Source organism: Sciurus vulgaris (assembly GCF_902686455.1).
Source record: "Sciurus vulgaris genome assembly, chromosome: 12".
NCBI classification, from domain to species: domain Eukaryota; kingdom Metazoa; phylum Chordata; class Mammalia; order Rodentia; family Sciuridae; genus Sciurus; species Sciurus vulgaris.
The window spans coordinates 98,652,769-98,676,599 of record NC_136473.1 but is presented as its reverse complement, the minus strand read 5'-3'; the positions used below and the strand labels follow the sequence as shown (position 1 = coordinate 98,676,599).

Below are 23,831 nucleotides of genomic sequence, written 5' to 3'. Positions count from 1 at the left end.
ACCCAGGACATACAAGCATTGTAATTAATGGTTTCACTTAATTTTTATTGTTATTTATGTTGGTTAGGCCTAGTTTGTTTCTAATTGATGTTCTTTCTTCCCTCTCTAGGCAGGCAGAAGTCCTGAAGGCTGATATGACAGGTATTGGCTAACTTATTTCTTTTCACAGCTTATTTTATACCATTAAATTAATGGGAGGATATTCTCTCTCCTGTATTACTTGTAGCACTAAATCCTGTCCTTGTTGCCAAAAGGGATGATGATTTGCTGTTTGTGTATATGTAAATTATACTTTGAATTCTTACTTATATACCTGTCAAGAATTTTATATAACATATGCCACAATTAATTGAATATTACCTAATTTAATATATGTAGTCACTTTTTATGAACTTTTATCATCAATTTAAAATATACAGAACATAATTCATAATCCATGTAAGTAAAAACATTTTCTGATGTTAGGTTATCATCTTCCTAGAAAAAATATTTTCCTATTTATAATTACTCAAACATGAGTAGGAGTCAGCTGTCAGAAAAAATGTTTACAGGAAAACTCTACTGAAAGTTTTTAATTCACTGAGCTATCTTGCCACATTTCTTTCTTTTCTGCCATATCTTTCCTGTTTTGAATAACAGCTGAGGTCTTTTTAGAAGAGTTCCTAGACTTAGTCATTGATAGGAGCAGATTTTAATGCCTAAATAGGACAGCTACATAGTAATAACTATGTAGTGATCAGCGTGTCCTCCATAACAGCATATGCTGTCCTGAAAGTAAAGGGATATGTGATAATAGATCTCATTCTAATTTTTGAGGATTTTAGTTTTATAGTAAGACCCATGAAGAATTAAACTATTTTGATATTTTGATAACCAGTATACCTGCCGAGATTTACAATCCAAGAAGGTAGAGACTATTGAGGTATCTTTTCCTCAGCTTCTAAAATCACAGACATATGCTCAGAGTTGCTGGGTAATCTTACTGTCATCTTATTCAAGAAAAAAGGAAGGCTTATTATAGGATTTACTTAGTGTAGCATGTGAATTCTTCCTATTATAAACAAATTGCCATTGTTATGTGTATTGTATGTATCATCATCAGGTCTGAACTGCTTCTGTATTCTGCTTTTGAATTAGCATTGAAGGCATAATCTGAATCATGTGAGAAAAATAGTTCATGGAGCAACATCAGCCTATCTGTGCCATTTACTTTTTGTGAAGTATTGAACAGCTTTAGTAAATAATCTTAGAGTTTGACGTTTCTAGGGGACAGTTAGCTATCCACAAACTTCACATAACATTATATCCACTCACTTAAATGAATAGATCTGATAGAGTTAATGATCTCTGATAGTCCCCTTTCTTGCTATCAATGAATCAGAGCAGGGTTAAATATATCTATTAATCTATTAGTGATTGAAAACTTCATAAGAGACCAAAAATTCATAATAGACTTTATTCTTATTAGCCAGTAAACTCTTGAGCATTAACTCAAACATCTAGGAGATTCTATTTGTGGAAGAGTATTGTGGCGGTTATTGATACTAATAGCAAACCCAGAGAGAGTAAAGATTATGCCATTGTGCAGCAGTGGACCCCTAAACAAAATCAAACACCTTAATTGGGTTTTTGGAAATAGGTGATTCAAAAGTCCGTAATTAAGTTCTTCTACTGAGGAAACTTGCTGTCAAATAATTGAACTGCTCAAGAGGCCAGACATCAGAAAGGCTAAAATGCCTTGCAGGTCTCTGGCATTCAGTGTGACACCAGTTTTGCAATATGTATAGTCATAGCCTAACTTCCTGATTTTATTCTACACACAGGCTCTCCTCTGACCTCTTTCTTTTTTTGAACCAGGGGCACTCAACCACTGAGCCACATCCCCAGCCCTATTTTGTATTTTATTTACAGATAGGGCCTTACTGAGTTGCTTAGTGCTTCACTTTTGCTGATGCTGGCTGTGAACTCGCAATCCTCCTGACTCAGCCTCCCCAGCTGCTGGGATTACAGGCTTGCGCCACTGTGCCTGGCTTATCTTGACTCTTGAGGCGTTAACTCCCAGGCCTTTACCAGCCGTTCTTTATGTTAAATGGCAGGTGTGGATTGCTCACAAAAGTGTTTAAAGAGCAATTTACCATTCATTAAGATAATTCTCACGGTCATGGCTTTATTGGATTGACATGTGTAGAGTAGGAATAACAGCAGAATATCCAAGCAACTGCTGAATGGTGAGCTGATAGGAAATTCTATGTGAACACTTACGGGAATAATTAAAAACAAAAAGGAAAAATCTGCTTTGGACGAAGAGATACAATTAGGAGGCTAGACAGACTGACTTGATATCCCATTATTTTAAAAGGAGTGACTTACTGTGAAGTATATGGTTTCCTGTGATATGAGTAGGACCACACCAGTAGCAAAGGGTAAACCATTCATTTTTGTTTTTTAGCTATTTTCATTTCATGATACTATTTCAGAGCTAAAAGATGAACAAATACAAAAACATCTTAAGCCAAAGCTAGCCATTAGCTGAAAGGTGAGTCATTTGAAATGTGATAGTATAAAACTTCTACATGGAATATATTTAGAGCAGATTTGCCTTGGGGAATGGAGAGGGAAGGAATTGTTGGTGTAGTCGTTTACCTGTCTCTGTGTTGTATTTTTCTTTTGTTACTCAGATTCTAAGCTGGGTCCAGCTGAGGTCTGGACATCCAGGCAGGCTCTGCAGGACCTGTACCAGAAAATGCTAGTTACTGATTTGGAATACGCTTTAGACAAGAAAGTAGAACAGGATCTGTAAGTATTATCATTTGGGATGTTCCTGTAAGATCAAGAATCTCACCAAGACTTTGAAACTGGTTGGTTTTTTTTTTTTTTTTTTTTTTTTTCCCATTTGTTTGTTTGTTTGTTTGTTTGTTTTTTAAGAATTTAACCTTTATTTTATTTGTTTTTGTTTTGTTTTGTTTCATTTTTTATGTGGCACTGAGGATCAAACCCAGGGCTTCACCCATCCTAGGCAAGCTCTCTATCACTGAGCCATGACCCCAGCCCTGGTTGGTTATTATTTAACCTATCTCAGAACAAGTTTTTTTTTGGTAGGAAGAAATTGTGTGTGTGTGTGTGTGTGTGTGTGTGTGTGTGTGTGTGTGTTTGTTTTTTGTTTTTTGGTTTTTTTTTACAAAATATTTGGCCATTGGTATTTCAGGCACAGTTTTAAAGGTAAGAGAGATATTTAGAGTGGAATCTTATAAAGGGCAACTCTTTTAGGATACATCAGGAAAACATATATTTCAAGTGTTAAGAATGTTTGGTTATCTGTTTTTTAGTCCTACATTTAAGTCATGAGTTAGTCAAACCAAAAACTTTTCTCCAGCAGAAAAATGTATGTGCCTTATAGAAAGTTAATCAAATAAATTTATATTTTCTTCTTTTCCCTCCCAATGGAAACTAAAGAAAGATTTTGTATATTTATGCCATTCCATTTGTTCTTTCTATGAAGGGTAAGGCGACAGATAACCAGATTCCCTAATGAGTAAACAAACAGCTCTTGTGGAAGACCTTGCCTTAAAAATTGGTGAAGAACATTAGCCTAGTGGAAATTTGAAAGTCAGTGAAGAAATATTGTCTAGTAATGTCTGTTACCCTAAGTTTGGTGAAGATTAGTTTTTCTTGTCTGCCACATCTTCCTTATATACTTTATATTTTTAGGAAACCTAGTAATATAACTAAATAGCAACCAGCCAGAATTCATATCTGTGATATTAGAGTCAAGATGAGATGTTACCAGCAATATTGAGAGAGTGATTGACCTCCTAAATCATTGAAGAACGCAGTACCTTAAGCTGATGTTGATATATAAAAATTAGAAGCTTTCTAGGTAAATTGTAAAATTCTTGCGTTAACTTCATTTTAGTTCTGTGATTTTTGAATTGGAGATTGACTGTATTTCACCAAAACTGAATTTAAACTGATTCTCTAAGTAAAACTATTAGATAGTGAAGGAAGAGAGTGCTATGGGAAATGGCTTTTGGTAAAATAAGAGATAAAGCCTACCTTAATATTTACATGTCCCCTTTACATTGTCACTTGTTAGGGTACAGTTAGTTATTTTTGGCACAAGGTATGGAAATTTGTTAATAGCTTTTTCTTTAATCTTGGTACTGTAGTTCTGATTTTTATACTGGAATTTCTAAATAGGTTCTAACTGTAGTTGCTCTAAAAGATTAATAGCTGAAGCCACAATCTTTTTATTCAAACATTTGGTAAGTGTTTACTAAGATCAGTTAAATTCTGCATGTGTAGTCTTATTCAAGGGAAACATAAAATTATTTAAATAAATGAATAACTTTAATGCAGGTTTACTGTCCAGTGTGGTATAATTATAACAAACAGTTCTTTCTTGTTCTCAGGGGGACCAGTGTCTGCCCAGTGAGTCACTGCTATACCAAATAGAATTACATTTTGTTTTCAGCTGGAATCATGCCTTTAAGAATCAGATCACAACACTACAAGGACAGGCAAAGAATCGAGCAAACCCGAATCGGAGTGAAGTTCAGGCAAACCTTTCTCTGTTCCTAGAGGCAGCTAGTGGCTTCTATACCCAGGTGAGTTCTTCATTATATACCAGTTTTCCTAGTATTAGTAGTAAATAATCTGCTTTTTGTACACATCTTTATTTCATCTAAGCACTTTGTATAACCACTGTAAGAGTTGTCCAGGAGTTGATCACCTGTAATCTCAAATGAATACAGATGTTGAAAATTATTTACCAGAAGGCCTTTAAAAAACTAAAGACTCTACTCTTAAATTGATGGTTTTGGCTTATAGGTTGGAAGTATAACTATATGAATAGAAATGGGGCAATGAAAGCAAAACCTTAGTCAAACAGCAGAAGTAATCAGTTCCAAGTGTGAATTTATGGGTATGAGGATAGTCGTTAGGAAAGCAGTAGCTATGTTGTGCTAGATAAGAAGTAGTTAAATTTTGCCAAGTGCAGTGGTGCACGATTACAATTCCAGCAACTGGGGAGGCTGAGGCAGGAGGGCCTCAAATTCAAAGGCCAGCCTGAGCAGCTTTACGAGGCCCTACGCAGCTTAGTCAGACCATCTCAAAATAATAAATAAAAATAAATTTAAAACAAAATTAAACACTCTTGGATTCAATCCCTGGTACACACAAAAAAAAGAAGTAGTAGTTAAATTTTTATAACATCAAGTAGATTTTCATCATAGTGTTATTTATATAGGGGAATTTATCTTGGTCTTGAAATGTTTTAAACTACCTATAAAATGGAATAACTTTTCATCAGTTTAAATAATAAGATTATTCATCATCTTCACAGATTTTTCTTTTCCGGGTCACATCCTGGAAGTCACAAACTTCTGTATCAGGCAAGGAATAAATAAATTTTATTTCTGACCATGGAATTTTATTTGCCATAAGCACAATCCTTTAAATTCCCATTTCATCCACTTGTAATTTAATTAGTAAATTTTTATATATAAACTAGCATCTTAATATAGACAAGGTGTGGAAGATCTTGTAGGGAAGTCTTAGATCAGTTCTCCCTATTTTGCTTGCTACCTCCCTATATTTGCCTTTATCTTTTTTTTTTTTTAATTAAAAATAAAAGCATTTCTGAACTGGAAGGTATCAAATAGCTATCATAGAGGTTATTTATGTTTTATTTAGACCAAAAACATTAATTGCAGTTCATAATTGAAAGAACTCAAGTACAGTTCCTATTCTCAAAATTCATTTTCAGTGTTATGCCGACTTTTAGTAGTGTAAGCTGATGCTTCTGGAAAGTAAAAACTTCACCTTCTGCCGTACGTTCTTTTAATAGCCATTATACAGATTGATTTGTCATCTTAAAATTGAATACCTGTTTTTATAATGTGACATACATGTGACTGAATACTGATAAATCAAAACAAATGTTCAAAGGACCAAAGTAGAAATCATAATTTTTATGAAGGAACCATGGTATTTAGAAAGTGTTACATAGGCTGGGTTTGTGGCTTAGCGGTAGTGCACTTGCCCAGCATGTGTGAGGCACTGGATTCGATCCTCAGCACTACATGAAAATAAATAAATAAAATAAAGGTATTATGCCCATCTACAATTTTTTTTAAAAGTTTCATATATGCTGGGGAATAATAAAATTATTCAAATGTCTCATATGGACATTTTAATTTGGGAGTAGGGGGTACTGGGGATTGAATTCAGGGGCACTCTACTGAGCCACATCCCTAGCCCTATTTTGTATTTTATTTAGACAGGGTCTGGCTGAATTGCTTAGTGCTTCACTTTTGCTGACCCTGGCTTTGAACTCGAGATCCTTCTGCCTCAGCCTCCCAAGCTGCTGGGATTACAGGCGTATGCCACCACGTCTAGCATGGACAATTTGATTTTGAAATTCATTTTTTGAAGTTTTTATAAGCATTGATTCTTTCCTACCTGCATCTCTCAGGCAGTGGTTGACCAGTTATGAATTGTAGAATAAGCCTCAACAAACTTCTTTATTCTCTCATTATGCTTTTTTAGACTTTCATATATTAACATTAATAGGACTTGCATTTTATTTAGTCTTATTTTGACCATTGAAACAGTTAATGTTGTTACTAATGATAATGTTCCATACATCTTTCTTTGTTATATGCAGTATAGACTCGTTTACCAGATTAAAGAAGTAGACCAATTCCAGATCATTGTATGACCTCATAGGCTGAAAAGCTTTGAATTTTGATCTTTAGTATAATTGCATGTCATTGAGATTGAGCAAGGTAGTAACATGTTCTGATTTGCATTTTTAAAAGATTGCTTGATATTGGGGTCAGGAATGGAAGCTAGTTAGGATGGAAAGAAATGAATTTTGAAGTATGGTCAACAGGCATCCTCTGATGGATTGGGTTAGGTTTGTGGAATTCAGAATAAAGGAGTCATCAAAGCTGGTAACTGAAAGAGCAGCTAGTTTAATGGTTGTACCATTTACTAAGATGGGAATCATTAGGGGGAAAGCAACTTTGTCCATGTTAAATTAGAAAGATGCCCATTTGATGTTGAAGAAGGGTTGTCAAATAGGTAATTGGATAAACAAGTTTGAAGCACAGTGAAAAGGTGAAAGTGTCAGGGTCAGAATAAATTTTATGATTACAGTATAGAACCCTATATTGCAGTATAGTGGGAACAGGTTTAGCTCAAGAGAAATAACCATTGCAGGTAAAAGAAAATCAGGGAAAGGGGACTTGGAGCTAAAGAAAAGTGTCTCAGTGAGGAAAGGGAATGATCAACCCTAGTTTAGTGCTATTAAAAGTCAAGTAAAGTTTTAAAAGTGTCCAGTTAGATTTGAAAACATGGAAGTCATTGGTGAGCTTAATGAGTACCATATTTCTTCATTTCTAAAAATTTTTTTTTCATATTTTAATGCCTCTGAAATAGAGGTAAGTTTATAAAAGACTTTTAAGATTTCAGTATTATAGTACTAATCACAAGTCACCACTTAATTTGCAGTGTTTTTCTTGCCATACTGTATAAAACAATGAATGACTCATAATTTATAGTCTCTTGGATTTGATGAAATGTAACTTCAGCAGAGTGGGGATGGTAGTCTGAGTGAAATAGATTGAAAATTGTGATCATTCACGGTTGCATTTTGTGCAAAGATAGTTCGACTTCTTAGCTCTCACTTTGTTAAGTTAAAGCTTAGTGCCTCAGCAGAAACCAAATTCCTGGTCAAAGTAAAGATCTAACATTCTACTGTAATTTATTTTTATATATCAAAGAATAGTAGTCCTTATTCTAAGAAAATGGGAGTGAAAAAAGGATTAAATTTCTATGTTAGTATAAAAGGTGATGCTCTGTACCTTCATAAACAGTCCTTCATTCTGGGCATAGAGTAAAGAACTGAGGAGAAATGGAATAGTATGAAGAGCACTTGATAAATGGGAAGCCTGGATGGATGACCTGGTACTGCTCTAGCACTGACTAACTGTGACTGTTGGGGCAAGTCACTGACCTCTGTAGTGCTTAACTTCCTGATCTGTAAAAAGAATAGAGGAGGCAGATGTTTATAGATTCCCTTTCCAATTTTATCGTTCTATGATGTAGTTTGGGGAGAACACTAGCATTAGGTACTCAGCCTCTAGCCTTAGGAGTATCTCCTGGTTAATGCTACAATAAAATGAACTAAACATCTTCTTATCTTAGCCACGCATCTAGTTTTAGGAAACTGCTGCCAAGTTTAGTACATCAGGGTACTTTTTAAAGATAGGATACAGGTTCATATATAGAATAGGATATAGTTTTAGAAAAAAAAGAAAAATGTCAAATATGGTTTTGTTCAACTTATAAAACACCTGTTCCTTCTGTTTTGGTTCCACCCTGTTATTGCCTCTAAACCAGAGCTCTTTACCCAGAACTTTGGTGTACCAGCAGAACTTTTGTTCTGTCTGATATTTCCACCTACAATTCATGGGTTCAGGGAGACATTTTATTACAAAACCATTCTACATGATTTTTTATCCATATTTGATTTACTTTTTTGTGATCATTTCTTTTTTCTTCTTGCCTTGCCTAGTTTCCCAGTCTGTTCTTTCAGTGACTAAAGAACTCTGTTCTTTATCCTCTCATGTTTTCTGTCATCTCCCACAGTTTTTTGTTTTGGTTCTGGTTCCTTTTATTTTATTTTATTTTAAAGGGGTTGTGGGTGTGGGCAGGTCCCGTTCTTTTTCCTGACTTCCCACTTTTTAGCATTATATGTCAGCAAGTTCCTTGCCCATTGCAAATGTACAAATACAAGGAAAGATGAAATAGTTAATGAGAAAGTGCTCACAGGCTCTCTATTCAGTTATGGAGGTGTCTCAGGAAAAAGGTGGCACCTTTCAGATACTTTGAGTTGGGTACTTAAATGGTGTTTTATTTTGGATTGGGAATTCTGTACATGTCAAAATGATAATAGAATTAAGGCATTTCTAATTCTGTAATCTTAGTCAAATCATTAGATATTTGTTCTCACATCCATATCTGAAAAAATGGAACTGTATAACTACTACACTGTATTGCTGCTGCTTTATCAGGACTAGAAAATAGTCTAGGAAATGAAGTTTATTATAGAGTTAGAATATTCTGCTGACTTATGCTAGTCATCCTGCTTTCTCTCTCTCCTCCCCTCTCCCTCTCCCTCTCCCCCTGGCCCATTCCCTCGCTCCGCTGTCCTCTCCCTTCTTTCTCTCTCTCTACCTGACTTGCCCATTTGGCTATGAGCTCTTCAGGGACACAGATTTTCTTATACATGTTGGTATTTCTGTTGCTTACCATGTAATTCTCTTATCTTTGCCAGAGAGGGCAGGCAAATAGTTGAATGAATATAATATTTAGGAAAAAAATATTTGAATGAATATATTTCTGAGAGTTGAATAAATGAGAATAGAATGGGAAGAACTGTGTAGGGACCAGAAGTAAAACCTTGACAAGGTGGGAGGAAGAAAACCTTTGATTGAAGAAAACTGAAAAGGTATAATTGGAGAAATACATAAAAAAAAAAAAAAAAAAAAAAAAAAAAAAAAAAAAAAACTAGAAAAGCTCAGTGACCAATCTTAAGATTCACTGGATTTATTTTGTTATTGGCACTGAGTGTTGACCCAAATGTTCACATGCTGGGTAGGCACTTTGCCACTGAGCTACACCCCATTCCTTTTTGTGTGTGTGTGTGTGTGTGTGTGCTAGGGATTGAACTCAGGGGCACTTAACCACTGAGCCATGTCCTGAGCCCTTTTTTGTATTTTATTTAGACACTGAGTCTCCTTGAGTTACTTAGGGCCTTGCTAAGTTCCTGAGGCTGACTTTGAACTTGCGATCCTCCTACCTTAGCCTCCTTCACCACTGGGATTACAGGTGTGCCCAGCCCTTTTTAAATAAGTTTTATTTTGATACAGGATCTAAGTTGATGAGGCTAGCCTCAAAATCCTCCTGCTTCGGCCTCCTGAGTAAGTGGGATTATAGGCGTGCTCTCCCACACCCTTCTAAGACCCACTGTTTTAAGTGCTGCAGGGAGGTCCAGTATGATGATTACTTAACAGACAGGCACTGTACTTCTCTACTGGGTAGTGAATTATCTGATGACAGCAGTTTTAGTAAAGCAGCAGTGGGTGGCGGAGGGGAACAGGGCTTGTGTAGAAACCAAATAGTAATGGATTCAGGGATGGATAGGAGTTAACAAAGCAGATGTGAAGAATGTGGATGCCTTTGAAGGAGTTTGGTTGGGAAGGGAAAGAGGAAGAGCTATTAGAAAGTTGTTGGGAAGGATTCTAGTGTCAAGGGCGAGTGGGGTTTTTTTTTTTTTTTTTTTGGTGATCATATTTGTTTTTGATAGGAAACCTCAACAGGTTTAGACCACCAGACACATGCATGAGAAGTTGAAAATAGATGAAAGAAATAGAACGGGGCGGAGTGATAGGCAGGAGAGAGAAAAGCAAGGAATAACAGGCATGTGCAGGCAGAGGAGTTAGCTCTGACCGGGAGAAAGAGCCTTCACACTTGAAGAATAGAAAATGAAGGAAGAAAGAATGTAACTTACCTAAGATCTGTGATACACATAGCTAGATTGTGGAACCAACTTAGATGCCCTTCAGTTAATGAATGGATAAAGAAACTGTGGTATATATACAAAATGGAATATTACTCAGCCATAAAGAAGAATAAAATTATGGCATTTGCTGGCAAATGAATTGAGTTGAAGAATATCATGCTAAGTGGAAATAAGCAAAGCCCAAGAAACCAAAGGCTGCATGTTTTCTCTGATAAGTGAATGATGATACATAACAAGGGGGCAGTGGCGGTTGGGGGTGGGGCAGGACAAGAATGGAGGAACTTTGGATGGTGTAGAGGAAAATGGGGCGGGAGTGGATGAGGAAAGGAAAGATAGTGGACTAAGACATTATTACCCTATGTACATGTGTGATCACATGAGTGGTATGAATCTACGCTGTGTACAACTATAGAAATGAAAAGTTGTACCCCATTTGTGTACGGTGAATCAAAATGCAGTGTGTAAAAATAAAAATTTAGAAAAGGGGAAAAAAAACAAAAAACAAAAACCCCTGGAGTGTAACAGGAAAATCAGGGCACTTGAGAACCTGAAAGTTGAAAGAAACCTGTGATAGAAGAAATGTATTCTTCTGTTACTATCTCATTGGATTTTGTCGTGATAATGCAAATTGTATATAGCAGGCATTTAGCAAGCAACAAATATGATCCTGACATTTTTAAGAATCCCTGTGCTAAAAGATTTTCCAATTGTATATTGGACTGAAATAAATGACTATCTCATCTCTCAAAAAAAAAAAAAATACCAGGAACTCTGTTGTGTATACAAAGAATTAGCCTAGAACTTAAAAATGTCAGGTAACTCTTAAAGTTTTACAAATACCTTAGCTTTCATTTAAGTGATATTGGTAACCAAGCAGTCTTTAATGGGTTTTGTGTGTTTTGGAGAGAACTAAGTAGATAACTTCATGAAATTTCTTACTTTCTTTGCTTGCTAAATGTGTCTAAAAGTGCTATTCAGGTAAATATAGTTTTTATTGTTGTTTTAAAGTGCTGCTGTTCCTCTTAGATGCACATCCTAGAATGTTGTAATATTTGATAATTCAAAAGATGATTTATAATAAATGATACTAGTTATACTATCAAAGATTTCCATATAATTTTCATATAGTCTTGCCTCGAGTCTTAGCAGTATATGATAATAAATACACACAGACTTTGCTTCTGAAATACTTCTTTCTGCTAAGTATTGCTTATGTTTTTCTTTCAGTTATTACAAGAACTGTGTACAGTGTTTAATGTAGATTTACCATGCCGTGTGAAGTCTTCCCAATTGGGAATTATCAGCAATAAACAGACGCATACCAGCGCCATAGTGAAGCCACAGTCTAGCTCCTGTTCATATATCTGCCAGCACTGCCTCGTCCACCTTGGAGACATTGGTGAGCCTTTGGTGTAAAGGAATTGAGAATATATTCATTCCTCTCTGTGTTTTGGAGTAGTCATAGGAAGAAACTTTTCCTTTAGGCCGTGAGTATGTGCATGCAATTTAGATTGTCATAAGAGGAAATTGTGAAATGTATTTTTTAGGACCTTAAAATTTCTCAAGGTTTTGGGATTGTCAGACATATCTTGAAAATAATTTTTATATTAAGATTTAAATTTTATTTAGACTTTATGCAGGTGTAGAAAAATAATAAGCAGCAAAAATGTAATTAGAACAAGGTTTACCAAAGTGATACCATGATATTTTCTAAATTAAAAGTCTGTACTTTTGGAATATTTTATAAGTTATTTCTTCTACAGCTAAATTGCCTTATTTTCCTTCCTACCAGTACATTAAAAGCTCATTTTTAACTTTGCTTCCTTTTAAAAGATAAATTTGTATTTCCATTATATGTATTTCATCTGGGAGTATTGTATTACTTACTCTTGTTATTCCTTTAAGGTGACCTAAAAAGGTTATAAAACAAATTAACTATAGGATTATGTTTTGCTTGTCCTCAAATAACAAGAAATGAAAAACATTTTTTTAAGTTTAAAGATTTTAGGTTTCTTAATGTCATAAATCAGTGACTCCATGAGAGGAGTTACATCAAAGTAAGCAGTGAGTTCTGCAAGGAGATTCAGTGATAGTGTGTTTGGATTGTTTTTGCTTTCAATGTATTCTTTGCACACACATACTTAATATTGCAGTAGATTACAAGGCATTTTTCAAAATCACTTTATAAGATATTGAAGAACTACATAATTTTCAGATCATATTGTATAGTGTTTTTTTGTTTTGTTTTGTTTTTAAGTGCCATATAAGTCACCCCTTCTTGTGGGCCGGCTCCAGGTCACCAGCATAGTCCATAGTGGGAGCTGGTGATGCATGACACTGGAGGACCTGAAAATGGGGGCTAGGTAAGCTTTAAAATCGGTTACATGCTGAATGTCCCAAATAGGGAAGGCGGATGGACACTTCACACATAATCCTATAGTTCATTTGTTTTAAAGTTTTTCTGTCTTTAGTGATCTTAAAATAAATTTTAATGTCTTTATTATCTTTAGAATTTAAAATGCTAACTGCTTGGAAATACCCTCCTGGTGGTGGTGGTGGTGGTGGTGGTGTGTGTGTGTATGTGTGTGTGTGTGTGTGTGTGCTTTTAACTAAATTCTCTTTTTGTTATCCTTAGCTCGATATAGAAACCAGACCAGCCAGGCAGAGTCCTACTATAGGCATGCAGCTCAGCTTGTCCCCTCCAATGGTGAGTGGGTCTGTCAACTGGAGGTTGACCACGATGCTTTGTTCTTTATAGCACTATAGCAGATAACCAAAGACTCTTCTTTCAAGTTATAAAAGCAATAGATACTGAATTTGGATGTTAAGTTTTGTATTTTCCCTTTAAAGTATACGTTCCATATAAGTGAAATTAAAAAAAAAATTGAAATAAGATGACTTTTGTCAGTAAAATAGCATAATAGAATTACTTAATGTGGTCTAATATTGTTTCTACACCTGTGGCTTCCTTAATTGCTTATGGAATAATTATCTCTTTAATACTTATATTTTCCCCTTTGGAAAATGATCTATTACCTAAAAGCTAGTACTTTAGTCTTTTGGTGGCCCCAAAATAGTCATTAGTGATTCTTTTTTTTAATTTTTAGTTGTAGATGGACACAGTACCCTTATTTTATTTATTTTTATGTGGTGCTGAGGATGCTAGTGCCTCACCTCACACACGCTAGGCAAGTGCTCTACCACTGACCTACAACTCTAGCCCTAGCAGTGATTCTTGAATTAAAGAAATTGCTTCAGATACTTGGTGATATAAGTCATTAGTGTTAAGCCATGATGAAATTCCCTTCGATTCTAGAAGAATCTCAAGTAGAGTTGGTAGTCTGGCCATACCATTCATTTCATATTGTCTTTAGCTATCTCTCTCTCTCTCTCCATATAACAGCTGAGTGATTGTGACAGAGACCCTTTGGCCTGCAAAGCCAGAAATACTTATGAGCTAGCCCTTTGTGAAGCCTTATTTGAAGTGCTTATAATGCTCTCCACCCTGTACGTGATAGTCCATACCATTGTTAAAGTGTGCTGTTTCCCATTGTGTCCATTTGTAATTAGTTAATCATGAGATTTGCCTTACAAAATACTTGCCATTATTAATTTAAGGATTTAAAACTGATCATTTGAATTCTGATATCAAGACTGTGGTTCTTGGGTTACTTCACAATCTGAACTCTCTCCTTTAGGTCAGCCTTACAATCAGTTGGCTATCTTAGCTTCTTCCAAAGGAGACCATCTGACTACAATTTTCTACTACTGCAGAAGCATTGCTGTGAAGTTCCCTTTCCCAGCTGCCTCCACTAATCTACAAAAAGCACTTTCTAAAGCACTGGAAAGGTAGGGTTGAACCCCTCCCCTGTTCTGCCCCCCACAAGAGGACTTTGTGTAACCTGAATTAATCCCTCATATTTTAGCATACAGGAAATAATGGTCAGTGACCTGTGCTTCTCTTCTTCATTCCTAAACTATAGCTACTTCAGAGTAGTTTTGTGTACAGTCACTGAATTTTATTGAAAGTCCAATTCGTTCCCAGCCAAATACTCATCTGAAGTTGAAAAGTTAGTCAAATGCAGAACCCTTGCCTTGTGTACCAGGTGCTCAAATAACTTGTTCTTGCAAGCCGAACCTCTTTTAGGTGGTTTTAGCCATTTTGCTACTTAAGATTCATGGAAGTTTTTCTTTCTTTTCAGCCGGGATGAGGTGAAAACCAAATGGGGTGTTTCTGACTTCATCAAGGCTTTTATTAAATTCCATGGTCATGTGTACCTGAGTAAGAGTTTGGAGAAGCTGAGCCCTCTTCGAGAGAAATTGGAAGAACAGTTTAAGGTTAGATTTCAAAAATAGATAATTTTTTTCTTGTCTAAATCAGAAAGGCTAACGTTTGGAGAGAACTGACTCCTGTTTTATGCCAGTACTTAACCCAAGCTATTGGTAAAAAATTAAAGTTGAAGAATATGAAATTCTTGCATATAGTATCCCCTCATTTAAACTGAGGTATAATATCTAAAGAAATACAGTAGCAATATTTTAAGTGAGTAGCTGCCATTTGGCAAAAAGTGTCAACATAGAAAAAAAATAACTCCTTCATTCTTAGTTTTTTTTTTTTTTTTTTTTTCCAAAAAGCACATTTTATTGCACAACATTATTGGTGTTTATTGTAAAAAATACACAAATAGGAGAATACGTTGCCTTTGGTAAAACTTTTAACAACTTGTTTTTAACTCATTCTTAGTTTTGAAAGCACTACTTTCGTTGGTTTTTGCATTCTTAGATATGATTCTTTTACCTACTTCATAGACATTGCCATTCTGCAAACCATTCTCATTGTTCCTAATGTGCTTTAATCCATCAGGATTTGTAGTAGTTAGAAGGAAAATAATGAGAACTTCACTCAACATAAATACATATTTTACTAATTATATAAGAAGATAAATTTAAATGTCCTTTGTTCTATTTACATAAAAATGATCTTTTTTACTATATTAAGAAATTAGTTTAAATGTAGTATAATACATAAAATATAAGGATAGTCAAATTTAAGTATTATATTTTTAATTCATTTTTATGCAACAAATGTGTATTAGTCACTGTTTTAGGCACTGGGATCAAGAGTAAAAAAGACAAATATCAAAGAACATTTTATATTTCATGATTATTCCTTTGTATCTATACACTTGGGAAATTGTCTATAATTGCTTGACAGTTTTCCTTTAAGTGTCATGAAAGTCTCACATTCTAAGAGATTTTGGAACATGGACAGTTAAAGACATGAATTATCTAAGTATAGTCATGTGAAGTAGTTTTTAAAGATTGTTTTTTTAAATGTAGTTGATACTTCGTACATGTAACATTCTAATAGAAAATTGTTTTAGAATAAACTTCTGGAATGCCCTCCTTTCCCTATTTCTCCTAGCAGCCTATTTAATCGTAGTCCATAATATACTGTTTGTAGGGTTGAGTATATGAAAGGAACAACTAACTTGTAATGCTCTGGGCTATTTAGCCTGAAGAAGAACAAAAAGTCTAATTTGTAATAAGTAGTCATATATATAAAGGATTATTTAAAGAGAAAATATCCTTGTTATTCCTGAAGTCAAAACTAAAATATTTTAAGTTGAGAGCTGTAGATTGCTGAGGGAGACTGGATTCTCCTCTTTTGGAGAGCTTAGGTGTCAGATTGACAGTCATCTTTCTTAGATGGTTTAGATGCAATTCAAATTAAAAGGCAAGTCTTTGGGCTGGATGACATCTTGAGATTGCTTCTAGCTCTAATTCTGTGAGAGCTGCATTAATGTGATCTTCACTGTGTAGTTTTCCTAGTTTGAACCCAGTTTTGCATTTAGTAGAACCTCAAATGCCAATATTTTCTCCATATATATATTTCTGTATATAAGATATGTTTCTGTAGGTAAGGGTATAATTGGCAAGTTACTAAAATATACTTTGAAGTATCATCACCAACACTCTAGTTAAACATGGTATGAGGCAGATCTATTTCAAACCTTACCCATTGTGTTATTCAGCTTTCTGTTACTGTAACAAAACACCTGAGATGATCAACTTAAAAAGAGAAAAATGTGGAGATTTTAGTTCATGGTTTGGTTGGTTCATTGCTTTTAGGCCTGTGGCAAAGCAGTACACATGGGGGGAGCATGTGGCAGAGGAAGTTGCTCACCTCATGGCTCTCAGGAAACAAAGAGGCGAAGAGGCTGGGGTCCCAGTTTCCCCTTCAGGGACACACCCCCATAGACTTGACTTGCTTCCACTTGGCCCCACCTCTTTAAATTTTCCGCCTCCTACCAACAGCACCACAGACTGGGAACCAAGCCTTCAACGTATGGGCTTGGGGGAGACAGCCAAGTTCCAATCTGTTTAACCCAGCATTAAAATAGCACAATAACCTTGTTGGAATCAAATTTTAGCATAGTGGATTAAATTTCCAAAAGTGTATCTAAAACATCTGTAGATAATTAATATAATCCACATATAAACTTTAGGGTATTGAACTCAGTCTCATCTGTGTAAATGATTTGCTTATTTAGAAGATCGAATCTAGAGATTGAAGGAGAATGAATGTGTGAAAATTCTGGAGAAGTGGTAGGATTTCAGGAAATTTTGAAGAAAGGAATAAGAAAAATGCTTGAGGCCTTTGAAAAGGGATAAGCATTCTAGATAAAGACAATGAAATGGCAGATTGCAAGGAGGCGAAGAGTTGTGCAAGAAAAAGTAGAATGGGATTTTATTTTTCTCCACTAATAATGTGAAAGACTTTGCTTAGAATCATAGAGATTACTCTGGATATTTCCAGTTCTTAAACTATGTAGAAACAAAAACTCAGAGTAGTCGGAGGCAGCTGTGAATTTATACATGGGTAGATTCTCTTATCACTGCTGGTATAACTGTAAGTGAAGGTTGTTATTTCTTACCATAAGACTAGAGATGCAAATTTCTGCTATTTCCAAAAGCTTTCCTTGGGGGTTTGGGGAGGGAGACTGGCTGTAGCTAAAGCATAGGGTATAACTAGTGTATTGTGTCTAGTAGCTGTCAACTTTGTTAGAAACTTCTCTTTGAAAGGGGGGTAATCTAAAACTTATTGCAGATATTAAAGTAGAAGGGTAATTACATTGAGGCCACCAGCTCAGAGTATCAAGGTGACAACTTCTTTGTAATGCTTCTTATCAGAACACTGCAAACAAGTTATTAAGTCATGAAATTGGTTGAAAATCATTCATGCACTTCAAAAAAAAAAAAAAAAAAAACTTCATTATTACTATACTTTTCCCTCCCAGTGCTGGGCTTTACATGTGCTAGTCAGGCTCTCTACCACTGAGCTAGGTCCCCAGTCCTTTTTGACTTTTATTTTTTTGAGACAGATCAGTCTTGCTAAGTTGTCTGGGCTGGCCTCACACTTATGATTCTACTGCCTCAGCTTCTTGAGTAGCTGAGGATTCCCCACATGCACTACCACGCCCACTCTGTTTTTTTCAATCATGTGTATAGTGTCTAAAACATCCTGTGATTACTATAGCCTGTCATTCATCCTCTGTTCCAAAGTATGTTTTTGCTATGCCTTGTATATAAATAAATTTCTTTATGTGCTTTCTAATCATCAATCTCAATTTTAGTATTTTAATGTATATGTATTTCTTATAAAACAATTTCTAATGAATTAAACTGTGTAAAGTTATGGATAGATCCCTGCCCAAAACTTTTTTATCAAGTCGTATTTACAAAATATATAGTTTCTTAAGATAAAACGGTTATTAACAGACAACTCTGTAGTGTCTGGATTAATTCCTTTCAGAGTATTCAGACTGGGAAGTGTTAGACCCAATTAAAATACTAGGATGAAAAGTGAAACAGTTTATTCTTCTGTAATTCTGTTATCCATCTGATCCTAAATGCAGACACAGTTTAATTCTGCTCTTGGTAAAATATCAGTATTTTTTGTCTTCTTTTACAGAGACTGCTATTCCAAAAAGCTTTCAACTCTCAGCAGTTAGTTCATGTCACCGTCATTAACCTATTCCAACTTCATCACCTTCGTGACTTTAGTAATGAAACTGAGCAGCATAGTTACAGCCAAGATGAGCAGCTATGTTGGACACAATTGCTGGCCCTCTTTAGTGAGTATTACTTCGTTCTACTTTGACAGGTGTTATCGTCTTGGAAAAGCAAAATCTTCAGCATTTTCATCACTGTAACAAAGCAGAATGCTGTACAAGAATGTATCCCATGTTTTTGAATATAAAATCAGGAGTCCTAAATCCCAAGTTCTGTCCTTTTACCTGATGACTTCCTCTCATCAACTTTATAATATTTTTAACATGGAAAAGAAAATGCCTTTTTAGGAAGATACTTAAGATACTTGCATATTCAATAGAATATAGGAGGAGGCTCATAATGACATTTTAATTGGAATTGGTATACAGTTTCAAATATCTTATGCTTTCTCAATATGTTTTTTTCTTTAAGTGTCTTTTCTTGGCATCCTTTGTAAGTGTCCTCTGCAAAATGAGTCTCAGGAGGAGTCCTACAATGCCTATCCCCTTCCTGCGGTCAAGGTCTCCATGGACTGGCTAAGACTCAGACCCAGAATCTTTCAGGAGGCAGTGGTGGATGAAAGACAGTAGTAAGTGTTCTGTAATTTCATTGTAGTTTATATGCTTTGTTGGTTTGATATTCATAGATATGTGAAAACTGCCTTCTGAAACACAACATTCAAACAATGGAAGACTTTGTATTTTCTGCCTACTCTCTGGAAATTGAACTGAGAACCTCTTTGTATGTTTCCCATTTATTTGTTTGAATTCTTCATGTGAGGCACAGTCTTAAGAATTTGTGATCTCTCTGCACTCCCCTGTTCCCAGTTACCATCCTAGGGAAAAGATAATTTTCATATTTCAAGATGAACTTGACATACCGTCAGTTTGTTTCTTATCAAATACTTGTGCCTCAGTTTTCTTTTTTTTTTTTTTTTTTTTTTTTTTTTTTTTGGGTGCTGGGGATCGAACCCAGGGCCTTATGCTTGCAAGGCAAGCACTCTACCAACTGAGCTATCTCCCCAGCCCCATTGTGCCTCAGTTTTCTGTTCAGGAATTGAAGTAAAGGAATTCTGATTTCTTCCATTATTTTCTGTACATTAAAACTATTTGATGTTGCCTTCTACATAACACCCAGTTTAAATTGTATTTATTTTAAGCATAAAAGATTGAAAGGTACTTTTATTCTTATCATTTTCTCTATGATCTGTACTCAGAGTAATTCTGACAGAACTGTTGTCTTCACAGTGACAAGTGAAACTTTCAATTTACCTTTGAGTATTAGAGGCAAATACTTTCAGGAAGGCTTTGCAGTGAGTAGGAAGTGTTCCTCCCATGTATTTCGGTGATAAATTTAAGGAAAATCTCTCGTTTCCATCTGTGGCCCAGCACATACACATTGACCAAGATCACAGCCTAGGAAATGACCTGGCCTCAGTTGAGACTCTGTGATCCCTCTACTTCATAATTCTCTTTCCTTTTTTCTCTCTCCTAACTATAAGCTTAAATTCTTCACTTTTGACATTATCAGTGGAGTTTGGGAACATAGCGCCATATTCTGTCTACCTCCTTTAATGTTTGCATAGGGATTAGTAATACAGATTTCCAGGCATTGTTGCTGTGAATAATTTTTTTTTTTCTTAACTCAAGCTATGTAGTTTTCCTCCTCTTGTATACTTTGGAATTCAAACATCTGTTTTGTTTAATAAACTGTATCAGTAAACTGTGAAAGAAATCTGTTTTATCATTTACATATAGAGTTTTCATGTTTATGGACAGGGATGGCCTTTTCTGGATACAGGCCTTGTTCCTATATAGTGATCCTATTGGCCCAGAGTTTAGAGAAATATTATAGCAGTGTAGGCTTTTTTTTTTTTGGGGGGGGGGGGGGGAGGGGAAGTAGATACCATAAAGAAGAAGGCATTATTCGTCATTTAGAAGAGAGCGATTTGACTCTGTTGTACCCTTACCCAGTCACAGGTTAAAGATCTAGCAGTGGGCCTCACAGCTGCTAATGTGTGTAAAAATTATATGAAAACATAATATGTTGTTTTTTCTGGTTAGAATTTTCTCCATAAACATCAATTTTCAGTGTTTAAAGCAAATTATTTTTGCTGTTTGTTAAATTAGGAACCTGGGAAATAATCTTCATTGCACATCTCTGTCATGGAAATTTGACTCTTCTGGATACCTCTTTATTAGATGTCTTTGAAAATATATTTTAGGGAATTTTACAAACTTGAAAATGTTGAAAAGGGAAAAAATACATTAAGACTAGCTCCTGTAGATGTCATTTTCATATTTTATGAGTGTTCTAATTATCTTGTATAAAAATTAAGTTTGAAATATTTCTTTAATTTACAGCATTTGGCCCTGGCTGATTTCTCTTCTAAATAGTTTCCATCCACATGAAGAGGATCTCTCAAGTACTAATGGTAAGAACTGTCCAAACAATGCATTTTTGCTGTAGTTCTCTATCACTAATGGTGCATTTAAGGCCAGGGAAAAATAGATTTTTGTTGAGAAGTCTTTGACTTTAAATTCAGTATTTAAGAAGAGACTTTGAGCACTATACAGATTAAGTGGGTAAAAGTAGAGATGATGTTCTTCCAGTTCTTCAAGCAACTTATTCTTTGTTGTTGTTGTTGTTGATTGACAGCATGCCTTTGTTTTATTTGCTTATTTTTATGTGGTACTAAGGATTGAACCCAGCACCTCTGCCACTAGGCAAGCACTCTGCCACTGAGCTACAACCCCAGCCCTTCAAGCAGCTTATTCTTGCTCAGCTACATTGAGTAGGAGTTCAGAGAGTACAAGAATATCTTTAAATTCTTTCCATCTTTCTTTTCCTTTCATTCATACGATTTAAGGGGGGGGGGGTGTTAAGAATATCACTGTCAAAGTAATACCTACTCATCAGAAGATTTGGTGCACGCACCCCCCCCCCCACCCTCGTGGTTCTTGCATAGTACTTTGTACCAATCACATGACAGTATATTTTCTTCAGGCCCTTTTCTTTATGGGTAACAACATGTAATGTCTGGTATCAGATACAGCTGTGTACCTGCTTTTTAAATTTAACATTATATTGTTAAGATTTTCTTTTGTCACTAAGCATTTTGAAAAAAATTTTTACTGACTTCATGGTATTCTATCCTATTTGTTTACTCACTGTCTGTGACTTTTAACATTTTCTTCCTTAATAAATAGTGCTACACTGAGCAACCTATAACTTGACTTCCTTCTGATTATCTTCCATTAGATCAATAGTCCTCAATGTTAACTTGCAAGTGAATCAACCTACTCTGGATTCAGTAGGTTGAGATGGGGCCCAAGAATCTGTATTTCTTTTTCATAAGCTCTAGGTGATATGACTGTTGTTCATTAGTACTTGGAGTAAAAGGAGATAAGTGATCTAAACATTGGGATTATTAAATCTGAGGCTAAGAATTTTTAGAAATGCTGATAACAAAGTTCATCATACCCATTCTCGTGAATATTAGGGGAATGTCTAGGCCCCAAAGGTAACGTGCTATCGGATTTTGACAAGTGAGTTATTTTTATCAGGATTACTATAAAGATCAGACAATTGAGCTTTATAGATATTTTCTTTCCATATTTTTTTGTGGTTTTTTTTTTAATTCATTTTTAAATTTCTTTCCATATATTTGGGTTTTTTTTAATTACTTTTTAAAATTTTAGTGAGCATTGTTCTACTGAATATTTTCATATTTAATATTTTTATTAAAATGTTGGCAAATGTTTATTTCCTCCCTTTAGCTACACCACTTCCAGAGGAGTTTGAGTTACAAGGATTCTTGGCTTTGCGACCTTCTTTCAGGTAGGAGGCTGCTGAAGGAAGTTTATTGCCTTGCTAGTGGTTGCAGTATTATAATTAAAGGAATCAGGTTTGGGTGTAGAACCTTTGCTCTGTGTCTTATTTCATAACAAAAACTAATAATGAAGTGTGTTGATGTGAAATGCCTTTGTGTATGTCATGCCTTTAATTCCTCTATAATACCAATACTAAGTGCTTAAGAAAGTAATGGAAAAGAAAGTTGCTTCTCCCAAGTAATATTTTTCACTGAATGATATGAATTTTCAGACTTTTCTTGAAATTAGAGGGTGAATGTCAAAAAGGGAAACAAATGTAAACCAAAGGTTATTACTTAAAATCTGGTTTTCCCAGTCATCTTGTGTCTCTTGGTTCCTCCCTCCCTAACTCCTCAGGAACCTTTGTTCATCTTTTGCTCCTCTCCATATTATTTTTCCTTTTTCTTTCTTTCTTTTCTTTTTTTTTTAAACCAACCACTTCCCTTAAATCTAATAACACTCACATATGCTGCATTCTTTTAAATAAAGTTGGGCTCAGTGTCTCATGTGCTTTGTAGTCCTAGACACTCAGGAGGCTGAGTCAGAAGGATCACAAATTTGAGGCCAGCCTCAGCAACTTAGCAAGACCTTATCTCAAAAAAAAGAAAAAAAGAGCTGGTGATATTGTGCCCCTGGTGCCATCCCCAGTACCACAAAAATAAAAATTAATTAAATAAATTCATAACCCCCATCTTGTTGCCTTATCTTTTCTCTTCATTAAACTTAAGATTAGTGTGAGCTAACCAAACTGACTCAGCTTCAGCTTAGCCTTCAGCAACTTAAAACTGTCAGTGCCCTCCTGGATACCATATTCCAGTGAACTGCTTTATAATTTTCATCCTTTTTCAATCTTTAGCATTGAATATATTGATCCCCTTCCTTGACCCCCCCCTCCTTTTTTTGGCTGTGTGACATTACTCTCCTTCTCCCACCCTTAGTCTTTTTCACGCTTTCTTTTGCACCACATGTGTTGAATGTTGCTCTCCAGGATTCTCTCCTTTTTCTGTCCTTCCCACTTTCTCCATCCTCCCTGTTGATTAGATCCATCCCTGTCTTGAGTTTTTATCTTATAGTAAGTCCCAAGTTTTCACTTCTGACTTCACTTAGACTTTGGATTCCTATTTTTAACAATCTGATGACCCCTATACTTTTTAGACTATATTATGACCAAAATTGGGTTTATATTTTCCTATTTGGTTATTAAAATAAATCTTTTTGTATTTTTTTATCTGTGTTTGTAGACCAAGCTTTAAATTGTCCACCAACTTAGAAATCAGAAAAGTTCTTATTTTTATTAGTATTTCTCACCAAGTTTA

The 23,831-nt window shown here is 35.3% G+C and overlaps 1 protein-coding gene across 7 annotated transcripts in view; it reads left to right on the top strand.

Annotated features, from left to right (window-relative positions):
• The window catches only part of SMG7 (SMG7 nonsense mediated mRNA decay factor), an 85,258-nt gene that overhangs the window by 48,513 nt on the left and 12,914 nt on the right, over positions 1 to 23,831 (top strand). For 6 of the 7 annotated variants that reach the window (XM_079108008.1, XM_079108014.1, XM_079108010.1 and 3 more), the window contains 11 exons: positions 110 to 141; positions 2,679 to 2,796; positions 4,472 to 4,604; positions 11,816 to 11,987; positions 13,224 to 13,295; positions 14,287 to 14,437; positions 14,791 to 14,926; positions 18,564 to 18,726; positions 19,076 to 19,232; positions 21,007 to 21,077; positions 22,423 to 22,483. In XM_079108008.1, coding sequence (XP_078964134.1) covers positions 110 to 141; positions 2,679 to 2,796; positions 4,472 to 4,604; positions 11,816 to 11,987; positions 13,224 to 13,295; positions 14,287 to 14,437; positions 14,791 to 14,926; positions 18,564 to 18,726; positions 19,076 to 19,232; positions 21,007 to 21,077; positions 22,423 to 22,483 — 1,266 coding nt within the window. The remainder of the gene's footprint in view (positions 1 to 109; positions 142 to 2,678; positions 2,797 to 4,471; positions 4,605 to 11,815; positions 11,988 to 13,223; positions 13,296 to 14,286; positions 14,438 to 14,790; positions 14,927 to 18,563; positions 18,727 to 19,075; positions 19,233 to 21,006; positions 21,078 to 22,422; positions 22,484 to 23,831) is intronic. The other variant, XM_079108012.1, reaches the window with a different exon arrangement.